This window comes from Cetorhinus maximus, chromosome 29 (genome assembly GCF_964194155.1).
Source record: "Cetorhinus maximus chromosome 29, sCetMax3.hap1.1, whole genome shotgun sequence".
NCBI lineage: Eukaryota > Metazoa > Chordata > Chondrichthyes > Lamniformes > Cetorhinidae > Cetorhinus > Cetorhinus maximus.
In genome coordinates this window covers 21,010,695-21,033,137 of record NC_135907.1, presented here as the reverse complement: position 1 = coordinate 21,033,137, position 22,443 = coordinate 21,010,695, and the positions used below count along the sequence as shown (strand labels likewise).

At 48.2% G+C, this 22,443-nt stretch overlaps 1 protein-coding gene across 1 annotated transcript; it reads right to left on the bottom strand.

Annotated features, from left to right (window-relative positions):
• Window positions 1-303: 303 nt before the first annotated feature.
• Window positions 304-21,623, bottom strand: ube2m (ubiquitin conjugating enzyme E2 M). The gene is made up of 6 exons (XM_078531800.1): window positions 21,403-21,623; window positions 12,454-12,548; window positions 10,101-10,139; window positions 5,778-5,881; window positions 2,806-2,869; window positions 304-495 (listed from the first exon to the last, which is right to left on the bottom strand). Exons 1-6 carry the CDS (start codon window positions 21,509-21,511, stop codon window positions 355-357), a joined length of 552 nt encoding a protein of 183 aa, XP_078387926.1. The 5' UTR covers window positions 21,512-21,623; the 3' UTR covers window positions 304-354.
• Between the last annotated feature and the right edge of the window lie 820 nt (window positions 21,624-22,443).

Sequence of the window (22,443 nt, the reverse complement as noted above, 5' to 3'; positions counted from 1 at the left end):
AGTGAAACACTTACAATAAATTTAACTGAGGGGGGGGTGGGGGAGGGGGAGGGGTGGGTGGCAGGAAAGAAGGGAACCAAAACTATTTCGAACTTCCTAGCATGCTCTAGAGCTATTACAACAATCAAGCAGTCCTCGTTTTATTTTTAAAATCCCAATTCGATATCCTTCCTGTGGTAATATGCTGAGGGGTGTCAGTGAGGAACCACTTCCTCATCCTCTCTATGGCCCTCCTGCTTTCGGTCGGGTATTTTTAATGTTTTTTTTTTAATATGTTTTAAGTATGTCAGATTTTTCTCACTCTCTCTCTCTCTCTCTCTCACTGTGTGGCTTCAGTTTGTGTGCTCTGAGCCCCTATTTAAGGCATCGCTCGAAGTAAGTGGAGCCGATGTAGCCACCCCGCATGGATCGCTGCACATTCTGTTCAAAGAGACGTCTGTTGTTTTGAAGGACTTCGGCTGCTTCCTTGTTCAAGGGGTCCTCAGGGTTAGGTTCCTGAGAGCGAGGCAGGGGTGGGGGGTGGGGGGGGAAACACAAAAGAAAAGAAACAGGTTTAAATCCGTCCCGTGGCTTTTGCACCCTGCAATTCAGGGACAGAAACAATTCCTCGCGTCCGCCGCAGCTCGGGAGCGGGTCTCACTCCCCAAGAATGGAGCACTTTCCTCAGTCAGAGCTGACGCTGAAGGACAGTACCAAGGGGGTGCTGCACTGTTGGACGTGTCATCTTATCAGATGAGACGTTAAACCGGAACGCTGCCTGCTCATTCAGGTAGATATATTAAAAAAAAAATTCCCACGGGCACTATTTCAAAGAGCAGGCAAGTTACCCATGGTGTTCTCTAGCACCATCACCAAAACACATTGTCTGGTCATTATCACATTGCTGTTTGTGGGAGCTTGCTGTGCGCAAATTGGCTTCCGTGTTTCCTTCATTACAACAGTGACGAGGCTGCGAAACTCCTTTGGCTGTAAATTGCTTTGGGACATCCTGAGGTCGGTGCAAGGCACTATATAAATGCAAGCCTTTCTTTACTTTCTCAGAGCCTGTTAATGATGCTTTGCACACAGTCCTCACAGCTTATTGTCGGTATCTTGCCCATTCTACACAAAGGCCAGTAAATCCCATTTGGCATCTAGGGATCCAAATGCATAAGAAGTTGGGACTTGCTATACTCTTGTCTGATAAGCAAGAGGGCGCTCCTGACCAGGGTATCTCAGCTTTCGTAACCACGCCTAGCAGAAAAATACATGTTGGCCAGTTTCCTTTGAAAAGCAATGGCAGTGAATTCTCTACCCATCTCCCCCTTGGAATTATGCCCCCTTGGAAGTTATTTGTGATCGCTCCTGTAGGAATGATGCTAAACAGCAGCTTCTATATATATAGTGCCCTTCATGTAGTAAAAACATTCCGAGGCGTTTCACAGGGGATGTCATCAAACAAAAACTCGTCAACATGACTGTCCAGTCTACAGAGTGAACAGAAAGACTTGTATTTATATAGCCCTTTTCCAGATCACCAGTTGTCGCAAAGCATTTTACAGCCAATTAGGTACTTTTGACGTGCAGTCACTGCTGTAATGTAGGAATATGTGGCAGCCAATTTGCACACAGCAAGATCCCACAATGTGATAATGACCAGATAGTGTGTTTGTAATCATTTTAATTGAGGGATGAATGTTGGCCAGGACACCTGAGGGGGGTGGGGGAGAATCTCTCCTGCTCTTCTTCACAATTGTGCTGTGGGATCTTTTACATCCACCCGATGATAAAAGATGGGGCCTGGATTTAAAGCCTCATCTGAAATATGGCACCTCCGACAGGGCAGCCCTCTCTCAGGCGGGGGTGGGCTAGCTCAGTCGGCCGGGCGGCTGGTTTCTGATGCAGGGTGATGCCAGCAGCGTGGGTTCAATTCGTACCGGCTGAGGTCATCCACGAGGTCCTCTCAACCTCCCCCTTCACCTGAGGTGTGGTGAACCTCGGGTTAAACTCACCACCAGTCGTCTGTCTCTCTCTCTCTCTCTAATGAGAGAGCAGCCTATGACCCTCTGGGACTAAGGCAACTTACATTCATTCATTCACTCCTTCAGTACTGGGCTGAAGTTGTCAGCATGGAATTGTGTACTCCAGTCCTGGATTGAACCCAGAACCTTGTGACTCAGAGGCAAAGGTGTTACCAACTGAGCAGATATTCAATTACACAGAGCCACAGAAGTAAATTTTCTGGAAACTGCTGCTGCCTGAAATAAGTAGAGGGCTGAAAACACAATAACCAGCAAATCTGAAATTGACATTCTTGGAAACGCTGGTCGCTTTGTTGGCCATTAAGTGACTCCTGTTTTAAAGAGGTGCAGCCTCTATTGCTTAGAGACTGCTTGGCTTCTAGGCCTTGGGAAGCTCCACCCAGTGGCGGGGGTAAGCAACTGCAGGCGTGATCATGTCTCATCAGAATGATGATGGCCATGTGAGGAGTGACAGACGGACATAGCGGATTTTAATAGGGTAGCTCTCTCACACACAAATAAAATCAACAGCTGTAGCAAGAACCAATCTTGCAACAGCCTCGGACAGGGGCAGCAAACCAAGACTCGGGCCACGTGTGCACCACAGCGGGCATCTAATCTGTGGCCCAGGAGTCCTGGCAAACCAGCCTCTGAAGCAGACTGACCACATTCTATATGCACTGATATATCTTACTTATTCGATGCTCATCGGACCAGGGGGTTTGGAGAGGGCTTAATGCTATTCCCAACAAGAACGAGCTTCCCCGCTCTTTAAAAACAAGCTTGTGGTGGTTTGCCCACTTACCAAAAACAGGTACTGCAGCCCATAAATTATAGAGTTTATTGTTAACACAGGTTTCCAGTCCTCTCTGTGCAAAGAAAAGAGAAGGATGATTAAAGAAGTTGTTTGTACAATTGCGTCCAAGTGACCCTTACTCCAACAAATAAACAGCAATACATAATCCTTGCTTCCTCGGTAGTTATTCAGCGAGTAACCCTTGCCTTCCACCAGTACTGATGCGCAATGCAGTGCAACTGGCTTTCAAAGTCATCCTCTTTTGGCATTTAACCACTGCTGTCCTGTCGCAGGCCTTCCTCTCTGCTTCCCCCTCCCCGGCTCCACACTTGCTAAAAAAATACTCTTAAAATTCCTAACTTCTTCCAGTTGGGTATGGACCTGAAATGACAACATTTGCTTCTCTCTCAACAGATGTTGCCTGAGCTGCTGAGCGTTTCTGGCGCTCACAATATTTTGTCTACGTTTAAAAAGGGCTTCTGGGGTTGGACTCTGCAAAGCTTAAAAGTTCAGGCCGGTTGCTAAAGGTTTAAAAAGCTCCAGAAGAGACACGGGTCGTGTCTACCTGTGTTATGTGTCTGTGTGTTTTGAGGAGATAAACCAATGTGAGCAGTATCTGAGTGTGTGGACACACCGCATTCACTGTCTGGTCGCCTCCTGCATGATGATGTCTGAAATGGAGCTGACAAACTGGAGCAGAGTGACCCCGAAGGAGCTGGCTCATGATTACAAACATGAAAAGACCAAAAAAGGAGCAAGAAAATATATACAACCACCACTGAGAAGATGGAGGTAATTACCCAACGGACTGACCTCTGGTTATGGATTTTTATTCATGGTATAGTTCAATATAAAGTACAATTTTTCCACTGCTCATTTCACACCAGTTCAGAGGCTATGGCCTATCAATGATAGTAAGGCTGCCTCGGTCTAGTCAGCAACAAAGAACAGTAACAATAAGATCAAGTCTAAAGTCTGCAATTCACCAGCCTTCTTGCGAATAGCAGAAATGTCACACAGGCACTTATACTGCAGTGATCCCACAACACTGACAGGTCACCAATCATATAAAGGAGGAGCGTGACCAACCCTTAGCTCATCCTAGCAAAATAGGAGCCACTTTAGTGTAAACAGAATTATAGCCGGGTACAGCACAGGAGGGCATTCGGCCTGTCGAGTCTGTGACGCTCTTTGGCAGAGCTATCCTGTCAGTCTCACGTCACTGTTCCTTTCCCCTACACCTCTATATTTTTCCCTTTCACCTGTTTAGCCAATTCTCTTTCAAAAGTAACTACTGAATCTGCTTCCACCGCCCTTTCTGGGAGCATATTCCAGATCACAACACCTCGCTGTGTAAAATAACTCCCCTCTGGTTCTTTTGCCAATTCCCTTAAATCTGTGTCTTCTGTTTACTGACCCACCTGCCAGTGGAAACAGTTTCTCCTGATTCACCCCAAAAGAAATTCATGATTTCCGTGAGACAGTGGTAATATCACTGGACCGGTAATCCAGTGACCCAGGCTGATGTTCTGGGCACATAGGTTCAAATCCCACCACAGGAGCTGGTAGAACTTAAATTCAATTAATAAATCTGGAATATAAAGCTGTTCTCTGTAATGGTGACCATGAACTATCATCCGTTGTTCACTGATGTCCTTTAGGGAACGAAATCTGCTGTCCTTACCTGGTCTGGCCTACATGTGACTCCAGACCCACAGCACTATGGTTGATTCTTAACTGCCCCCTGAAATGGTCTAGCAAGCCACTCAGTTCAAGGGCAATTAGGGATAGGCAACAAATACTGGCCTTGTCAGTGACGCTCACATCCCATGAAGCAATAAAGGAAAAAAACATCTCTGTCAAATCTCTTCAATCTTCAAAGGTCTATGTACATTGCATTTCCAAAACTCTCTGTTCCTATGCCCCCCACCCCCTTTAAAATTGTACCATTTATACATTATAGTTCAGATTGCTTTCTCTCATTCTTAAATGCATCACTTGACGTCTTTCTGTGTTTCTGATTAAACTTATATACGCAATAAACACCTGTGGATCAAACACCCCTGTTACGGAATTGAGATCCTTCAACTTTGTCTCCCTGTCTCATAGGAGTTTCTAACCGTTAGACCCTTTTTCCAATTTAAAATGTTACCCCATCTTCCCCTTTTCTGTTCTGGATTCTAACCCAGATACCAGTGTGATCACAGTTGCTCACCTTTGAGAGGGGCTGAAGTGCAAGCCCGGAGGTATTTTTCCCTGGAACAAAGGAGATTGAGGGGGCATCTGGTAGAGGTGTATGAGATTATGACAGGTTTGGATAAGGTAGACAGGTTTGGATAAAGGTAGACTAAGGAAAGCTGTTCCCATTAGCTGACGGTGCAAGGACTAGAGGACACAGGTTTAGAATTTTGGGCAAGAGATATAGCGGGGATGTGAGGGAGAACTCTTTAATGCAGAAAATAGTACTGACCTGGAACTCACTGTCTACAAGGCTGTTGGCAGTGGAGATGATAAATGATTTCAAAAGGAAATCGGATGGGCAATTGAAGGAAATAAACTTGCAGCGCTACGCGGAGAAGCGAGAAATGAAGCTAACGGGATTGCTCTACAAAGGGCCAACATGGACTCAATGGGCTGAATGGCCTCCTACTGCACCATAAAGGCTCTATAACTCTAATTTCCAGCCACACCCCTCAGTCAGTGAGTCCACCCAAGGGTCTGACTGAGATCTACTCATGAAGCCATTGGTTTGCGAGCGTTACCCAAGGCTTGAACTGAATCCAGGTCTCCAGCTACGCAACATGTTGCATCAATGGCATTTCGTAGCATTGCCATGTACATACACCACACAAGCACATTCGCACTATAAGCCACAGGATGATGCAACCTACAAGTGAAATATACAACATGATTTCAAAGCCTGGGAAGCAATACAAGATCTGCAAGCGGCCTGCACGCCTTTCAGTCTGATCTCCACCTACCTGAGGATGTTTAGACAAACATTGCCTTCTAAGTCGATGTTTGGGTGATATACCATGGTTTCACATTTCACCTTCGGAGGGTCGTGAGGATACCCTTGTCCAACCTGCAAAACACACAGATACCTAAGAGCAAGAACAGGAGTCAGCCCCTCGAGCCTGCTCTGCCATTCAATAAGATCATGGCTGATCTAACCTTGGCCTCAACTCCACTTTCCTGCCTGGCCACCCACACCCCAAAATCCGCAATCCCCTCCCGCGCCCCCCACCTCAACGGTTCAACCGTCTGTCAAACCCAGCCTTGAATATAATCAATCACCCAATCTACACAGGTCTCCAGGGTACAGAATTCCAAAGATTCTCCACCCTAAGAGAAGACATTCCTCCTCAGCCCCAGGGGAATGGGATTGACTGGATCGCTCCACAGAGACTCGATGGGCTGAATGGGATTAACAGGAAGAGGTATTAATTTATATAATGTTATTGGAAATTATTTTTTTTTAAATAGAGGTTTAGTCTGTGTGGGTATTAATTAGATTAAAGCCAGCTAGTCTGGGTGTTTTGATGTATAGTAATTCTGAGGTGTAAACAGTAGGTAGAGGGGATATTTGCATTTTGCTAAACAGAGCATTCAAGAGTGGGGGTGAAATCTTGCACCTAGCTGGGAGACAACAAGCAATTTTTATATTACTAATAAAATTGGTGGAGGTGGAGTTCAAAGGGGCTGGTGATACAATGAGAATTTGCAGTCAAAAGGGACGGCTGGGTATAACAGAAGGAAGTGTGTGTGTGTGTGTGCAGGGCAGAGGCATGTAAGATCTAAGCCTGTAAGGCTACAACTGTCTGGAAAGGAACCAACTTGAAAGGAACTTCATTCTGAATTCGTAAGGTGAAAATGCTTTGCCTGGTGTTTAAATCTATTGGTTATTGTTGCCTTAGTGGAGATTAATTTGGGAATTTGTTAAAAAATTATGATAGTAGTAATTTGTAGCCATGTGTATGTGATTAATTTGTTGTAAATTAATAAATATTTCATTTAGTTTGATATAAAAACCTCTCGAGGCTTGGCAGTCTTATTCCTAAATTTAGAGCTGCAACTCAAAACATACCAATTGAAAATATAGGTTATGACAGTTGTTTAAAGTTTCCCGCTGGCATTTTAACCAACTCAGCCTTTACCACCTGCTGTGTCGTAACAGCGATCCTTCTGTGCTGTGTATGCCTTACTCTACAATTCATCTAAATGGGCAATGCCTTATTCTGAAACTGTGCCTCCTAGTTCTAGGTTCCCACATGAGGGGAAACATCCTCTCAGCATCTATCCTGTCAAACCTTCTCAGAATCTTACGTGTTTCAATAAGATCGCCTCTCATTCTTCTAAACTCCAATGAGTATAGGTCCAACCTGCTCAACCGTTCCTCATAAGAAAACGCCTTCATCTTCTGAACTGCCTCCAATGCAAGTATATACCCTCCTTAAACAAGGAGGCCAAAAGTGTATGCAGCACTCTCGCAGCGGACTCACCAACATATATATGTCTAACCCTCAGAGTGCGTCCAAAAGGTTATCCAAGTGCGCTGAGAACTCTGGTTTTTTTTAAAGTTCTTTCATGGGACGTGGCCATCGCTGGTTATGCCAGCAATTTTTATTGCCCATCCCTGGTTGCCCTTGAGAAGGTGGTGGTGAGCTGCCTTCTTGAACTGCTGCAGTCCATGTGGTGTAGGTGCACCCACAGCGTGGTTAGGGAAGGAGTTCCAGGATTTTGACCCAGTGACTGTGAAGGAACAGCTTGGAGAGGAGCTTCCAGGTTATAGTGTTCCCATGTAGGGAGGCAGTGGCATAGTGGTATTGTCACTGGACTAGTATTCTAGAGACCCAGGGTTATGCTCCGGGGACCCGGGTTCGAAACCAGCATGGCAGGTGGTGAGATTTGGAATTAAAAATCTGACGATGACCACAAGATCATTGCTGAATGTCGTAATTGTTCACTAATGTCCTTTAGGGAAGGAAATCTGCCATCTTTACCCGACCTGACCTACATGTGACTCCAGACTCTCAGCAATGTGGTTGATTCTCTGAACAAGGGGAATTAGGGATGGACAATCAATGCTGGCCTAGCTAGTGACGCCCACATCCCCATGAATGAATAAATTTGAAAAAAATGTATCTGCCACCCTTGTCTTTCTAGGTGGTATCAAAAGAGCTGTGATGAGTTGCTGCAGTGCATCTTGTAGTGGCTGCTGCCACTGTGCATCTGTCATGGAGGGAGTGGATATTTAAGGTGGTGGATGGGGGGGGTGCCAAAAAAGTGGACTGCTTTGTACTGGATGGTGTCGAGCTTCTTGAGTGCTGTTGACGCTGTACTCATCCATGTAATTGGAGAGTATTCCATCACACTATTGATTTGTGTGTCTTATAGATGTTGGACAAGTTTGGGGGGTTAGGTGAGTTAATCAGCACAGAATTCTCAGTCTCCGTAGCCTTAGTATTTTTTGTTATTCATGGGATGTGGGCATCGTTGGGCAGGCCAGCATTTATTGCCCATCCCGAATTGCCCTTGTTCAGAAGGCATTTAAGTTTGCTGTGGTTGTCACGTGTGCCAGACCCTAAAGGACATCAGCAATCCGGGTCCCCAGACCAGTTTTTTTACTGAATTCAAATTGCACCACGGTGGGATTGGAACCCAGGTCCCCAGGGCATTACCCAGGATCTCTGGATTACTGGTCCAGCGACAATACCACTGCACCATTGCCTCCCCGCTGGTCCAGTTCAGCTTCTGATCAACGGTAACTCCCAGGAAGTTGATAGTGGAGGATTCAACAATGGTAATGCCATTGAATGTCAAGGCAATATGGTTGGACTCTCTCGTGTTGGAGATGGTCATTGGCTGGCACTTGATTGGCGAACAAATTGATGAACAGAGCTGCACATTAACCTGCCTGGGGGCATCAGGGGGAGATTATCAGCCTGCATTTATTTTGGATGGGGAGGTCAAGTTTATGCAGGCTTTTGTCCAAATTGGTGGAAATCACACAACCCAAATCCCACTGAATACAAAGAAACCCTGGAGTGCTAATAGTAGTGAGAAATTCCTGAAATTGAGCCTTGTCCTTTATCTTGAACAACCTTAAGACTGCAGCTCAGAAACTCAAACAGAGTGTTGCATCTTTGCAGCAAACAATTCTCAGGGTTGCATCATCTGTGACAGCAACCAGAGAGAAGGTTATAGTAGACCTGGCACTGTGCAACGAGATAGGATTAATCAATGGCCTCATAGTGAAGGCATCCCTAGGTAGCAGCGATCATATTAATTGCTGGGCCCTCAATCTTTTACTATATATATATATATATATATAAATGATTTGGATGAAGGGGCTGAAGGTATGAGTGCTAGATTTGCTGATGACACAAAAATAGGTAGGAAAGTAAGTTGTGGAGAGGACATAAGGGGGCTACAAAGGGATATAGATAGGTTCAGTCAGTAGGCAAAGATCTAGCAGATGGAGTATTTTGTGGGAAAATGTGAAATTGTCCACTTAGGCTGGAATAATAAAAGGAAGCATATCATCTACATGGTGAGATATTGCAAAGCCCTGAGGTTCAGAGGGATCTGGCTGTCTTATTGCATGAATTGCAAAAGGTTAATATGCAGGCACAAGTAATTGGGAAAGCTAATAGAATGTTGTCATTTATTGTGAGGGGAATTGAATACAAAAGTAGGGAGGTTAGGCTTCAGTTGTACACGGCACTGGTGAGGCCACATCGGGAATACCACGCACAATATTGGTCTCCTTATTTAAGGAAGGATGGAAATGCGTTGGAAGGTCAGAGAAGGTTTATTACACTAATAACTGGAATGGGAGGGCTGTCTTATAAGGAAAGGTCGGACAGACTAGGCTTGTACCCACTGGAATTTCAAACAGTAAGAGGCAACTTGGTTGAAACATATAAGATCATGAGGGGTCTTGACAGGGTGGATGTGGAGAGGATGTTTCTTCTTGCGGGAGAGACTAGAACTAGGGGGGTCACTGTTTAAAATTAAGGGGTCACCCAATTAAGACAGAGATGAGGAGAAATTTTTTCTCTCAGAGGGTCGTGAGTCTTTGGAACTCTGCTTCTACCGCCTTTTGAAGAAGAGAGTGTTTGAATATTTTTAAGGGAGAGCTAGATAGATTTTTAATAAGCGAGGGGGTGAAAGGTTACCGGGGGTAGACAGGAACGTGGAGATGAGGTTACACATCTTATTGAATGGTAGAGCAGACTCAAAAGGGCCAAATGGCCTACTCTTGCTCCTAATTCATATGTTCGTTGTTACCCGCCACTTACCTTAAAGCTAAACACAAACTTCCCTCCTTTATAGAACCCCTGCAAGCAGAAATAACAAAAAGTTTAAACAAGGAACACTTACCAACTGCAGTTTAAAAAAAAAATTCTGCTAAATATTATGGACCAAATGTGATCGGACCTAAAATATAAAACCCTTTCTCATTCACACCATCGCAGAAAGACAATGCACACAACCTCATGTTTCTATTGTGCTGAATGCCAGTGAAACAAAACAGCTTCCCACGAGACGCAAACCCAACAGACCAAAGTCATTCTTCATTTTTTTCCCCCAGTGTGACACAGATTTAAAATAATTAACCAAAAAGTCAAGGATCGAGGTTCAGGTGAGAGAAAAAAAATGAGGGGTTCACTCTGAGTTGCTGTGAGCTGGAAGGCACTGACTGAAAGGCTGGTGGAAGCTGATTCAATGATGCCTTTCAAAAGGAAATTAGATAAAATACATAAAAAGGACAAATGTGGACACCTCTCGGGAAAGAGCGAGGAAGCGGTACTAATGGGGCAGCTCAGAGAGCCGGCACAGCTTGATGGGCCCAATGGCCTCCTTTTCTGATGTATGGTTCTGTGACATACAGAACCTCAATAGTCCAAAACTCTTCCAGGCCAATGCCATTCTGCCAGGAATAGGAGGCAGCCATTTAGTCCCTCAAGTCTGTTCCACAATTCACCGAGATCATGGCTGTTCTGTGTCCGAACTTCATATCCATCTGTACCTCTGCCCTATATCCCTTGATATCTTTGGTTAGCAAAACAAAAACTATCAATCTCTGCTTTAGAATGAACTGACCTCAGCACCAACTTCCGTTTCTGGAGGAGATTCCAAACTTCCATCACCTTCTGCGTGTTGGTGTGTATCCCAATTTCACTCCTGAGAGATCTGACTCTAATGTTTAGGCTATGTCCCCTAGTTCTAGGCTCCCAAATCTTTATCCACTCAGAATGCCCCACATCCCAGATGTGCAATCCCAACAGACCTAATCCTGCTTACATTTAACCCCATTGAATCAAGCAGCAATTGTTCAAAACTCCTTCTCAGTTAGTTCCAGGAATACAATTCCCGGCCCATTCGCCAACTACCGCAGATCACGATGGTAAGAGCGTATATTAGTTGGGGGGGGGGGGGTGGCACATTACATGAAGCAGGTTTCCGTTTCAGGTATGTATTTTCATAATTCCAAAGTCTAGGTGGATTCCACATGGATCTTTTCTCAGCAAATTATCAAGAGCCAGAACACGGAATCTATGGGAAACTCTGACATCCACCCACAACCTAACTGTGAACCTCGTCGCCTCATAGCCCTGACAGGAGCATGTCTTTACTGAGATTTCCCCGCTTCTCTGCACGTTGCACCAATGGTCACCCTACCCGACCCTGCCACTCTTACAGGGGCACGTTTCAGTGCGTTCCTCCGGTGTCGCACCCAAATAATAAGCATTCTCCCGGGCTATTCAACAGTGGAAAGCATCACACCCAAGCTTACTCAACATCTGTGAGGGCGCACACATTTCCTTGAGGATTAACTGGAGCATAAATCAACACTGGAGCCTGGACTGATCTCCCCAAACCACTTCCCCCACACTCCTCTAATTGTAGCTCTATGCTGGTCTCTATTTCAAGAGAATAAGAAACAGAAGCAGGAGTAGACCATATGTCACTGCTCCGCCATTCAATACAATCATGGCTGATCTCGGGCTCCAACTCCACTTTCCCACCTGCTCCCTGTTCCCCTTTATTCCTCGATGCACCAAAAATCTGTCTATCCCAGTCTTTAATATATTCAACAGTGCAGCATGCACAACCCTCTGGAGTAGAGAATTCAAAAGATTCACAACCCTTTGAGTGAAGTTATTTCTCCTCATCTCAGTCCTAAATGACCGGCCCCCTTATCCCGAGGCTGTGCGCCCGTGTTTTAGATTCACCGATCGGCAGAAACAATCTCGCAGCATCTACCCTCTAAAGCCACTTCAGGATTGAACGTTTCAACGAGATTGCCTCTCATTCTTCTAAACACCACGAACATCGGCACAATTTACTCAGCCTCTCGTCATAGGACAATCACTTGGAGTGGGGTCTGGATACCAATTCTCCAAATCATCAGTGCTGGCATTTTTGAACTTCATTGTGGGTGGCTCACCTAGTCGCCCACCGAATGGTTGTGTTGAAGAGGATTCCACTGTGAAAGAAACTACTAAAATTGACCTCACCGACTCGAGAAACAGGGACCTCGGCCTCCACCAGTGGTCAAGACTTTTAATCTTTGACAGTGTATTAGACATGCAGAACTCACACATAACACTTTTAGTCACTGATAATAAAGATCCGCTCATTACTTACTTCATCTGGACAGATGATAAGTTTGAAGTTGAGGAGGTCATCAGGGTCTGGGAAAACTATCTCACAGGTTTTAGGTAAATTCAACTCATTTATATCTGAAAAAAATCAAAAAGGAGAAGACAGTAAAGAACCAGAATTTTTATTTTAAAATTCATTCATAGGATGTGAATGTCACTGGCTGGGCCAGCATTTGTTGCCCATCCCTAGTTGCCCTTGAGAAGGTGGTGGTGAGCTGCCTTCTTGAGCCGCTGCAGTCCATGTGGTGTGGGTACACCCACCGTGCTGTTAGGGAGGGAGTTCCAGGATTTTGACCCAGCGACAGTGAAGGAACGGCCGATATATTTCCAAGTCAGGATGGTGAGTGGCTTGAGGGTGAACTTCCAGGTGGTGGTGTTCCCCATGTGTCTGCTGCCCTTGTCTTTCTTGGTGGTAGAGGTCAGGGGTTTGGAAGGTGCTGTCAAAGGAGCCTTGATGAATTCATGCAGTGCATCTTGTAGATGCGTCGGTGGTGGAGGGACTGAATGTTGAAGGTGGTGGATGGAGTACTAATCAAGTGGGCTGCTTTGTCCTGGATGGTGTTGAGCTTCTTGAGTGTTGTGGGAGCTGCACTCATCCAGGCAATTGGAGCGTATTTCATCACATTCCTGACTTGTGCTTGTAAATGGTGGACAGTGGGGGGGAAGGAGCAGACCACACAATAGGTACAAAGAACAGAAAATGGTGGAAATACTCACCAGTTCAGGTAGCTTCCTGCTGAGTATTTTCAGCAATTTCTGTTTTTATTTCAGGTTTCCAGCCTCCAGAGTGATTTGCTTTTTCTGAGGCGATGGAGATGGCCGATTCTGACTCAAGAAATTTAGCAGCAACACAATAATTTTTCATCAATCATGAGCAAAGATACTGTCACAGAAGAGTGTTACCACAAATGGAGTACAGTGGCAAGAGACCTCTCAAAATTGTTTCGCAAGTTAATCCTTAATATATTATCAAGGGTCTGTTTCCACATGTCTGGGCTCAGGATCTATACAAGCCTGCCCTCCCCTTGAGAAACCTGAATGAAACGTTTTATGGATTTTATGCAGAAGTTACATAACGCAGAAACAGGCCAGACCGAAGGGAGGATAAGTTGGGGGTGCGAGTCGCCTTAGCAACACTGAACTGCAGAGGGGGAAACAAAAATTTCGCCAGGTCTCTCAGCCGAGGACTGTTCCAGCGACGCTGGCTGGGTGCAAACGTCAGCGGGCTGGGTGCAAACGTCAGCGGGCTGGGTGCAAACGTCAGCGGGTTGGGTTCAGCTGCAACACTGCCGTAGTCAAATAGTCTGGTGAAACGGGCCATCTGGAATGTATGGAAGATGGGCCATTTTAGAGAAAGCGACTCGCGGGCTAACAGCTCCCACAGAACTCTCTCTTCAGGAGGACGAGGAGAAAGGGAGGGAAACTTGTGGGGGGTTGGGGTGGGGGGGTGGAGAAGGGTTGGCCTTCCGAGAGAAACTTTCAGTTGCAGCTTGTTGCCACAAGCGACTAACAGCTCGTTTTACTTTGACTGAAGGGTGTGCGATATAGTCCATTTGCTGAGGTGTCAGCTGTGGCTCAGTTCATAGCACCCTCGCCTTTGAATCAGAGGGTTGTGGGTTCATGTCCCACTCCCGGAAACCAAGAACTGTGATTGACTCGAAAGAGTTGCAATCTGTGACTGTTGATAACTCGAAAGAGTTTCAAAAAATAGTCCATTTGCTGAAACCGCTTACTTAACATGTAACTTGTTAAAAAATTCATTCATTCTCAAGGTGCAGGCAAGGCCGCTCCTAGTTGCTGGTTTTTGACGAGCAGATGGCTAGGCCACTTCAGCAGACAGTTAAAAGCCAACCAGGTCATCATGGGACTGGAGTCACATATAGATAAGAGCAGCAGGTTTCCTTCCATAAAGAACGTTAGTGAACCAATTTTCAAAAATCAATCTTTTAAAAAAAAACTGAAGTCTGGCAGCTGCATCGTCACTTTCACTGGTCTGTTTTTTAAATTGATTTTTGTCGTTAAGTTGAGTTTGAATTCTCAACTCGCCAAATGGTGTGAACCTGGACAACTAGTTCAGCAATGGAACCACAGCACTACCACACCCCTCGGTAGCTTTACGGCAGAAATCGCACCACTGCTCGGGAGTGAAAGGCCAAGTAGGTTTTTTTTTGTGCATTCACGGGATGTAGGAGTCACTGGCTGGGCCAGCATTTATTACCCATCCCTAACTGCCCTTGGTGGTGAGCTGCCTTCGTGGACCGCTGCAGACAACAAGGTCGACACCCCTCATATAAATCTCTAAAGCCGCCCTGCGCTCCTGGGTTTAAAAAGGTAGCTTGCAAAGGGGTCCGTTGTTGCGAGTTTGCAACACATTTAATAAGGCAAGCAAGGGAAGGACCATCATTTTATCAGAATTCCATTAGAAAATCCTGCTCCCAATCCACAAGTCCTGTGAACAACTCAAACGCTTTTTAAAAAAAGACTTCAATGCCCCATTAAACAAACTTCCTTACATTTTTCTGTTGAAAGATCATCAGCTTGAAGCATTAATTCTGCTTCCAATGCTCACCAAACCTTGCCAGCTGCAGCAACTACATTTTCTCTGCAAAGGCCCCGCCAACTTGGTCTTTAACATTCACTTTAAAAATTGCAACTCCTCTTCTTCTTATTTCAGGCCATCCCTGGTCCCACAACACAGCAGGTCAACAGCGCTCTCCAGGCTCCCACTGGTCACGAGGTGCATTAGGATGAGGGGAAATTGGCTCTTCATTTTTACGCCCGCCTGCTTCCGCCATCACCTGTTTCCGCCCCATCTTAGCCTGTTTCTGAAACTCTTATCGTTGTCTTTGTTACCACTGTAAACATGGGCTTATCCAAAGTTCCACTGTCAGTATCTCAACTCGCACCAAATCCCATTCAGCCATCACCCATGTGCTTACTAATCCACAATGGCTCCCATTCTGGCAACGCCTCAATTTAAAAAAATTCTCATCCTCGCGTTCAAATCCATCAGTAGCCTCTCCCCTCTAATTTCCTCCAGCCCTACCACCCGCCGAGATCTCTGCACTCCTCCAATTCTGGCCTCCCGCACCTCAGAGTCAGAAGGTTCTGGGCTTATCCCCAGTCGGAGATTTGAATTCGTACTCTGACGCTCAAGTGCAGAACTAATCGAGTAAAACCTTCTACCACATCCACCTGGCCTGTGGGAAACAGTCAGGGAGAAGATTCTTCAGCTCAGATGTGAAACCGAGGCCCTCTCTGCCTGTTACTGTGATTCACATAGATGCTAAAGATCCCACTGCATTAATTAAGAGGAGCAGGGAGCTCTCCACGCATTCTGTCCAACATTCATCGCTCAAACACCATCATATAATCAGGTTACTGTCGACAAGCTTTTGCATTTGCCTTGATCATCGACTGTACACTCAGAGATACGATACCACACTGAGTGAAAGCACTACCTTTCTTATTTTTTGATCATGGTAGAAATTAGGGGTGAAAAATGCTCCAGAGGCAAAATCAGGCAACCCAGCCTGTGTGAAAACATCACCTGTCCATCAGCACACAGAGCAGGTGAGGGGGTGCTGCAGACAGGAAATGGGGAATATTTCTACAGCCACCAACAAACACTCTAATGTGTGTTCCTTCTCTTCCTACACGGCAGTTGTATGATCATACAATTGGACGATTAACGCGACAGACTGGATCAGGAAAGTGTCTGTATCAGTCGGTAGGTTAGATCATTTAACACTGTCCAAGTGGTTAGGAGAAAGTCTTTTGTATGGGGGTGGGGGGGGGCGGGTGCCTGCAAAGCCTGAAATGCTCGACCAGAAACGGTGGGGTACCCAGAATCCACAATAACATCTAGAACGCAAGTGGATAAATATTTGATTGGAAGACATTCAATGAGGCATGGGCTGTAAAGAAAGGGGAAGAGGAATAAACAGGCTGCTCTTTCAGAGCCTATGGAACATTCTGACACACAAGTAAATGGTAATGTCGGCTACCTTCTACAAGCAAGTGTTATGGTGACTTGCAGCAAAGTGGTGACTTGCAGCAAAGTACCTTCAGGGCCTTGGGCTCAAAATGCCATTATCCAGTGCAAGTTACATAGGATTACACAGAGTCTCCAGCACAACCAGTCCATGTTCATGCTCCACTCAAAGCCTCCTGCCATCTTTCCTCATCTAAATCTATCATCGTAACCTCTTACCCATCCTAACCATCGTATTCTCTTCTCCCTCATATGCTTGTCTAGCTTCCCCTTAAATGCATCTGCAGCTGATGAATTATCTGAACTCATACAGTCATAGAGGTTTACAGCACAGAAAAAGGCCCTTCAGCCCATCAAGTCTGTGCCGGTCAAACAAGTACCTAACTATATAAAAACAAAAAGCTAAAAGCTACTGTGGATGCTGGAAATCCAAAACAAAAACAGAATTACCTGGAAAAACTCAGCAGGTCTGGCAGCATCGGTGGAGAAGAAATCAGTTAACGTTTCGAGTCCTCATGACCCTTCGGCAGAACTGAGTATAGTTAGGAGAGAGGTGAAATATAAGCTGGTCTAAAATCTCTCCTAACTATACTCAGTTCTGCCGAAGGGTCATGAGGACTCGAAACGTTAACTGTGCTCTTCTCCACCGATGCTGCCAGACCTGCTGAGTTTTTCCAGGTAATTCTGTTTTTGTTTTGAAGTACCTAACTATTCTAATCCCGTTTTCCAGCACTAGGCCCATATCCTTGTATACCACGACATCGCAATTGTGCATCCAAATACTTCTTAAATGTTATGAGGGTTTCTGCCTCTACCACCCTTTCAGGCAGTGAGTTCCAGATTCCCACCACCCTCTGGGTGAAAAAACTCTTCCTCACATCCCCTCGAAACCTCCTGCCCCTTACCTTAAATCTATGCCCTCTGGTTATTGATCCCTCCACCAAGGGGAAAAGTTCCTTCCTGTCTACCCTATCTATGCCCCTCATGGCTGTTTTTTTACTTCCCCAGAGATCAATGCGGAGTTGGTACAAACTTTCACATCACCCTTTACTGGGAGCCCCGAGTCAACTCTCACTGGACGACTAATTGACATCGAAGGGTGTGGCAGCAACGAGTGACCCTCCCAATCCTGCAGGAGAGCGAAAAACAGTGAAAGGCGGAATAAATAAAGAGGGCCGGGGGGGCGGGCGGGGAGGCTCATCACAGAGCCCCTCATTTAACAGAATATTCAATTTCATAATGGACAGGCACTGTGCCAGCTCCCTGATGATGTGACACCACGTCATTTCTATAACAATATTGGTTCTATAGTGCAGTGGTGTGTCTTACTCCTCTAGTAACCCAGAGGCCTGTAACCAGGAAAAACAAATTCAAATCTCATCGTGCCAGTTTGAGAATTTGAATTCAGTTCTTTTTTTTTAGAAAAAATACAAATATAAAAATCTGGTCTCGGTAAAAATAACCACAAAGCTGTCAAATTTTCGTACAAATCACAGAAGGTTCACTAGCTTTTTTCACAGGCGTAAACCTGCCGTAAACCAAAAGCTGATTCAGCTTTGCCGAGAAACCCAAATCATTCTGCCCAATGTCAACCATTCACCCAGTGACTTTGTCACTGGAATCTCGGTGCCTGCTTTGTACTCCATCCAGTTGATTGGTGATGTAATTAGACTCTCCATTCTGGGGTGGGTGTCCGGAGAGGACACCCGGGAGCCTGAAAACGCCGAGAGGAACTATGACAGGTCAGTTATAGCCGAATTTGAGGAGATGAAATGAGGGCACCAGAGAAATAATGTATAGGTTCCAGTGCACTAAACAAGCAGTAACAAACCAGTCGCAGCAGGAGAGCTGGGCATTCACAGTTTGATCGAGGGGTGACAAACTCAACCAGCCGCCGATTATTCACGTGATCCTGACAAGGGGCGAATACGATGGACACGCCGACAGCTCCGGGAAAGCTGGTCACCCGACACATATAGTCAATCCTTTTAAAGCGTGCTCCGATTATATTCCTTACTGTCGGCTCTTCACAGCTGCACGAGGCAGGAAGGCACAACAGCTGTTAGGCAGGCAGGAGAGATGAGCACACACCTTCTTTTGGGAGAGGTGACATCCTCAGGCAGGCAGACAGATGGAGAGAGCTGACCATCTTTTGGGAGCAGAATGAGACTGGAGCCCAATGGTCCACTTTTAATCGGGGGGTGGGGAGGGGGGGGAGTTGGACACAATGGAGCCTTAAAACAAACAGCCCATGGTAATTAAAAGTGATGTGAAAGCCGATTTCCAGCGCAAAGTTGCCCTGTGCTGCTATCTAAATCGCTTGATTCAAATTATTAGATAATTCTACTTTTTTTAGCAATTAAAATGACCATGAGACATCAGCAATAGACTGCATATAACTTTCTTCATGTTGTATTGCTTTTGAAACCTTTTACTGAACCAACAAGATATTCCAAAAACAAATTTTTGGAGAATCACAGAAAGGTTTCCAGTGCTCTCTTTGGACAGGGTCAGTTCCCCTTTCTCTCTATCTGATCAATGCACACTTGCATGCATCTCTCTCTGTCTCAAGTCCTCTCTGCACCCAATTAATAACGCCCCCCTCTCTCTATCTCTCTGAACACTGAGCAATGGGTCTCTCTCTCTCCCCTCTCTGCACCTGTGACGATGTTTGAGTGATCTGTTAATCCCCAACATTGGATAAGACATGTCTTCCAATGTTGGGCCCATACACATTGCAAAGGCACTCATGGCTCAGTTATGACTGAAGTTCTTCGTTGCAGCATTCGTTAGGGGTTAGCACTCAGTTGGGTTAAAACCCATGGCTGGTCAGTGGATAAAGGCACTGCTTAGTGCATACTGACTAGGGAAGAGGGAGAGAAAGAGAGGGAGAGCAGAGAGAAGCTCCATCCAGAAATCCAATGCCTCCCTCCCCATGGACAGGCATGGAGAACGGTGAGCTGGAGCGCCAGTTAGTTCCGTCGCCTTACGCCAAGGATTAGAATTGGATGATTGATTATGTCAGAACATCTCAAAGAGATGAATGTACACGTGATTTGTCCCAGGGAACTGGCTAGTGTTGGTCCAGTCCAACTGCAATTGTACAGAAGCCAAAATGAAGAACAAATTAGAAATGACAGCAAGGTGATAATTTGGCCCATTGTGTCAATGCCAACTCTCCGACTGGAGCTATTTCTTGGGACCCCTTCCCCCAGTTCATTTTTTATTCTATCTTTTCAAACGCTTCTCCAATTCCCTCAAACGATTAGTAAGTCTCTGCCCCAGTATCGCCTGGAGTGCCGCACTGCAGACTCTGATAACCACCTGTGGGGGAAAAAAATTCTTCCAACTTCCTCCTCCTCGTTTCCATTAATAGTCCCACCCCAGCCCAGGTCACCGATTCACCAACCTGCAGAACTACCTCTTGTCTCCCACCTTTCATAATCTGAATAAACGCCCATCGGATCCCCCTTTCACCTTGCTCATTCCAGAGGAAACAAGCCCCAATTTCAAACAGAGTCACGTAGTTTAGGCTCATACCCTGTGGAGAGTCGGGAGGGGCTGCCTCTCCATCCCTGGGTCAGCGCCTTCGAGTGTTTTGGGAAAGAAGCCCAGCATTTTGATGCCGGATTTCAACCCGCTGAGTTACCGGGTCAGCCGACCCAGAAATCAGAGGCACAGGGACCCTGGACCAAATGCCGATGGTGGGGTCTGAGGGCTGGGAGGGAACATCCAGGGGACTGAGGGGGATTGAAGGAGGGGGAATGGGGACCAGTGTTGACGGGAAGGGTTGAGGGACAGGCAAAGGCGGCGGAGACAGGTAATTGGCACGGGATAGGGCTGGGGTTTGGTGGGGGAGGCACAGCCCCCTGGGGGGTGGGGCCTAGAGACACAGCCCCCTGGGGGGTAGGGGGGGGGGACACAGCCCCCTGCGGAGGGGGGGGGAGGGACACAGCCCCCTGGGGGGTAGGGGGGGGGGGAGGGACACAGCCCCCTGGGGGGTAGGGGGGGGGAGGGACACAGCCCCCTGGGGGAGGGGGGGGAGGGACACAGCCCCCTGGGGGAGGGGGGGGAGGGACACAGCCCCCTGGGGGAGGCAAGGGACACAGCCCCCTGGGGGAGGGACACAGCCCCCTGGGGGAGGGGGGGGTTGGGACACAGCCCCCTGGAGGGGTAGGGACACAGCCCCCTGGGGGGGTAGGGACACAGCCCCCTGGGGGGGTAGGGACACAGCCCCCTGGGGGAGGCAAGGGACACAGCCCCCTGGGGGAGGCAAGGGACACAGCCCCCTGGGGGAGGGACACAGCCCCCTGGGGGAGGGGGGGGAGAGACACAGCCCCCTGGGGGGGTAGGGACACAGCCCCCTGGGGGGGTAGGGACACAGCCCCCTGGGGGTGGGGGGGAGGGACACAGCCCCCTGGGGGAGGGGGGGTAGGGACACAGCCCCCTGGGGGAGGGGGGGGGAGGGACACAGCCCCCTGGGGGGGGAGGGACACAGCCCCCTGGGGGAGGGGGGGGGAGGGACACAGCCCCCTGGGGGGGGAGGGACACAGCCCCCTGGGGGTAAAGCTCTGTGGCCCAGGGGTAAATCCTTCAGCACCAACACCACCCCCACCATGGCCATTGGGGGGGCGGGGGGGAGGCAGATTCCCCCCCAGCCTGGGGCCTGGGGCCGGGGGGGATGATGCCCTGAGCAGCCTCGGGACCCCGGCCCCTCTCCCAGGAGAGAAACACCGGGGACTCTCCCAGCCCGGGCCCCTCTCAACCCGGGCTTCCTTCCTACTCGAGCCCCAGGCTCCATCTGAGGCCTAGGTGTCCCTCGGCCTTTCCCCCGGGGTCGGAGGCTTCCCTCTCCCCCCTCCTTCCCCACTAGCCCAGCGGCCTAGGCCGCAAATCCCCGGCCTCGCCCCGCTTCCCCCAGCCCCGGCCTCCCGCTACCTTTCTGGATGCGGAGCTGGGCGGCCGACGCCTTCTTGGTGCCGGTCTTGGCGGCTCCGGCGGCGTCTTCTTCCTTCTTCTGCTGCTTGAGCGAGAAGAGCTTGATCATGGTGCGGCGGCGGCGGGGCCTCGGGACTCGGGCTCGGGTCGGAGGGAGACGGAGCCGCCGCTCGGGCTGGGAGCAGAGCGCGGGGCAGCGTGGGAGCGGAGCGGGGGTCAGAGGGCAAGGGGGCGTGCAGAGAGGGGTGGGGCTATTGAGGGGTGGGACTGCAGAGAGAGGGGTGGGACTAGTGAGGGGTGGGGCTAGTGAGGGGTGGGGCTGCAGAGAGAGGGGTGGGACTAGTGAGGGGTGGGGCTGCAGGGAGAGGGGTGGGGCTAGTGAGGGGTGGGACTGCAGAGAGAGGGGTGGGACTAGTGAGGGGTGGGACTGCAGAGAGAGGGGTGGGACTAGCGAGGGGTGCCGCTGCAGAGAGAGGGGTGGGGCTAGTGAGGGGTGGGGCTGCAGAGAGGGGTGGGGCTAGTGAGGGGTGGGGCTGCAGAGAGAGGGGTGGGACAAGTGAGGGGTGGGACTGCAGAGAGAGGGGTGGGACTAGTGAGGGGTGGGGCTAGTGAGGGGTGGGGCTGCAGAGAGAGGGGTGGGGCTGCAGAGGGGTGGGGCTAGTGAGGGGTGGGGTGTGGAAAGGGGGTGGGGTCGGTCAGGGTCTCTACATTTTAATTCAAAGTTTCAATCCCTACCTATTTCCCACTAATACCGACCAGCATCTCCCTTGGGTGACACACTCAGCGAGATGGGCACACTTCGGGCGAGGGGTGTAGGTGGTACGCTAGAGGGAGGGATGACAGACTCGGGCAGATGGGACCCATGGGTGAGGCGAGGGTGGGGGGGAGTAGGTGTCATACTCAGGGGAATGGTTGACGCACTCGGAGAGGGGTGGATGACACACTCAAGGGCATGGGTGAGACAATCAGGGGGAATAGGTGACACGCTCAGATGGGTGACACGCTCAGATGGGTGATACGCTCAGGGCAACACACTTTTTA